The sequence below is a fragment of the Neomonachus schauinslandi genome, chromosome 5, assembly GCF_002201575.2.
Source record: "Neomonachus schauinslandi chromosome 5, ASM220157v2, whole genome shotgun sequence".
In the NCBI taxonomy this organism is placed as follows: Eukaryota; Metazoa; Chordata; class Mammalia; order Carnivora; family Phocidae; genus Neomonachus; species Neomonachus schauinslandi.
The window spans coordinates 158,981,957-158,985,107 of NC_058407.1; the positions used below are offsets into that span (position 1 = coordinate 158,981,957).

The window sequence follows — 3,151 nt, forward strand, 5'->3', positions numbered from 1 at the left end:
ACCTTCTTAGGCCAGAGTCAGGCTCAGCATCTGCCAGGCCTTTTGGTGCTCTCTGGCTTCTCCCTGCCACCACCTGGAGGAGTGACCGGGCACTGTCTGAAAGGAACAGGAATGCCCAAACGTGGAGAAGGGGGAGAAGACTGGAGGGATTGAGGCTTCAGGGGAGCTGAGAGCAGGAGGCTGAGGACAGGAGGCAGGCTTTACAGCTCGCTGCCGCTAGCGGGGGCCCTTTAAGGTGACCCCTCCCACCTCCCCCAACTTCCCAGGGGGGAAGCTGAAGCCAGAGAGGGACAGCCACCCGACTGGATCTGCAGAAGGTGGAGCTGCAGAAGGCGGGCCATCAGAGGGGAGGACGGGGAGGCTGGGGGTGTGGACGGGGATGGAGGAAGGCACTGGTTCTCTTGGATCCCTCCCCCGGGGGTCTCCAAGGTGTTCCTCCCCTCCTAGGAGGGCTGCAGCTGGGAATGGGAGAAGCCTGGTTCTGGACAGGGACATAGAGCCTGGCCGGTCCCTGGCCGGTCCCTGGCCGGTCCCGAACTTCAGCTCAACCATCCTTAAAGGGAGGCTTAGAGGGAAACAGTCTCTTAGGCTCCTCCAGCCAAGGCATGCAAATCTTGGGGTGGGGGGATGCTCCTTGGCCCCCTCCCCCACCCCTCTTCAGTAGGCAAGTCCCTGAGGTTGGCAGGGTTTCGGGGGAGGGGGAGCATCGCAGCACCAGCTGCTGCTAGATTAGGAGGGCATCAGGTCCTGCTTACCCTGGGGCGTCAGAGCCTTCACTCACCACCTCCTTTTCCAGAACACAGCACCCAGCTCGCCAAACCATCCCCTCCTTTGCAAGGCCAGTTCTATCCCCAGTCTCCTGAGGTCAAGGTTTGGGGGAGCCCCAGGGATTAGACAAAACTGGGAGAGCCAGCAGGCTTCCCCCGGCTAGCCCCCAGCCTGGGTGGCCTGTGAGCCCAGCTGTCTCCTGTCCATCTCCCAACAGGACGCAAGGCCCAGAATAGCAAGGTCATAAGCATGGCTAGGGCCTCCTGGAGGTGGGGACAGTGGCTGAGGGGCGCGAGAATATAGGCCCCATGCTGCCTGGGAAGGAAGGTGAGAGGCAGCACTGGGTGGTGAGGAAGGGAGCGGGCCAAGCAAAACAGGTAGGATTCCTCAGAACCTGGCCCCTCCTTGTGAGCACCCACCACCTGCAGAGCTGGGAAACCCAAGGGTGCCCTCCACTGGAGAGCACGGCTGCAGTTCAGTTCAGAGAGCAGAGCGTGGGCTGAATGGGGGTGCTGCAAGGAGGGAGAGATGTTGCAAACTCATCCCCACGGGGCTGGGAAGGTCACGTGAGTGCAGTGGGCCAGTGGGGATGGAGCAGATGTGGAAGGTGGAGCAGTGAGGCTGGATCTTCGCATTTTCAGGAGAAGCCGGTAATCTGAACTTCTGGGTGAAATCCCAATGGAAACGCTATCCAGGCCAAGCAGATCATGTCAGCAGCGCCAACCCAGATAAAACTTCCCACTTGACAGAGGAGGACACTGAGGCCTAGAGAGGCTAACACCTTGCCGAGGCCAAACAGCAAAGGAGAGGAAAAGCCAGGAGTGAAAGCCAGTGTTCTTTGTTATCTACCCTCCAGCTTCCCAGCTTGGCCCCGGGAAGGGGGGCAGCGGCCTGCCCTCAGGCCCCTCTGCAGCCAGGCTCTGTGGCTGCCACATTACATCGCTCCCAACACAGCCATCGTGCCCCAGCCCCGGCCCGACAGTCTCTGCCTGCTTTCTCCCTAGGGTGGGAAGCCTTCACTCAGGAATTCGGAGCAGGAAGGGTCCTCAGAGGTTGCCGATCCTGCTGCTCACTGTCCCGTCCCAGTAAGAGAACTTGGCTGGGGACCCTGGGAAGCACCGTTTGGCTCCGCCAACAGCACAGCCCACAGGGGAGCGATGGGCCCAAAAGCACGGGGCTGGAGGGCAGGGGCACTTGACCTGACCCAGCCTTCCGGCCTCTCAGCTCCAGAGTGGGCTGCCTTCCTGACCCGCCTGTCCCAGCCCCCACTGCAAACACTGCCCACAACCATCGCGATGGAACTGAGATAAACCCTTTTATTTATTTATGCTTTTCCATTTTGTTTAAAACAACAACAACAACCACCTTAATATAACTGACAGCCCTTCCCCCTCACCCCTCCCCGGGCTGGGGGGTGGTTAATGTGGAAATGGCCCCCAGGGGTGGGGCTGACCATAAGAGCCCCTCAGGGAGGTAATGGAGCCCAAATCCCCTGCCCAGGGGATGGGGCACCTGTAGTGTATGAACTGGGGAGTTAACAGGGCTCTCGAACCTCTTCTTGTACCAACATAGATGCCCTTGGCCGTCAAGGGTCAGGAAGCACGTGGGGAGGGGATTCCTACCGCTCCTCTCCATCCCTGCCCAGCCCCAATCTCACCAACTAAGGGCTGGGGAGCTAGAAGAGTGGAGAAAGCGCAGGGTAGGGTGTCTCACACGAAGGAGTACTGGTTATTGATGGCTCTGGGATGGCCCCCTTCTTCTCCATCGCCCCCTAGTGGTAACTGCTGGAGCTGCACCATCGCAGTGGTCCCCGTGGCCCCACCAGATCCGGCGCCTCCCTGGGCCTCCGTGCCTGGGGCTACGGCCTCTTCCAATTCAACCACGGGGACCAGCTCAACCACGGGGACCAGCTCTTCCTGGACCCCTCCACTGCCCGCTTTCTCTTTCTCTTGCCTCTCTTTGGCTGCTGCGGCTGCTGCTGCCGCCACTTCTGGCGCCCCCGACGCCTCTTCTGCCCCAGGATGTGGGGGATCTGTCCATGAAGGGGGCTCAGGGGGCTGGGGTGGGTCATGGGAGGTGTTCGGTTCTAGATAGGAACGGTAAGAAGACAGACTGTGGAGGGAGGCCAGCTCTGGCGGGGCCCTCCCCTGCACTCGTCCCCCCAGGAGCCATGTGCTATCTCCCCCACACCCCGTCTCCTGAGCAACCCCCCCCGGCCATGGAAGATGGATCATGGGCGGCGGTGAGAGGGGGACCACACTTACACACAGTCACTCGCTCCGAAGGGCATGAGGGTGGAGGAGGCATCGGGGTAGCATCGATCTCCCTCGCACACCCCTGCATGGCTCCCGGCCTGCTCCCGGCCTGGGGGGGGGGGGGGGGG

General features: G+C 61.3%; 1 protein-coding gene across 4 annotated transcripts in view; it reads right to left on the minus strand.

The window, feature by feature from the left end:
* Positions 1-2,067: 2,067 nt before the first annotated feature.
* SH2B1 (SH2B adaptor protein 1) overlaps positions 2,068-3,151 on the minus strand; it is an 8,304-nt gene continuing 7,220 nt past the window's right edge. For 3 of the 4 annotated variants that reach the window (XM_044915096.1, XM_044915095.1, XM_044915097.1), the window contains exons 9-10: positions 3,033-3,132; positions 2,068-2,854 (exon numbers count right to left, since the gene is read on the minus strand). In XM_044915096.1, the coding sequence (XP_044771031.1) occupies positions 2,836-2,854; positions 3,033-3,132 (119 nt within the window). In that variant the 3' untranslated portion in view covers positions 2,068-2,835. The remainder of the gene's footprint in view (positions 2,855-3,032; positions 3,133-3,151) is intronic. The other variant, XM_044915094.1, reaches the window with a different exon arrangement.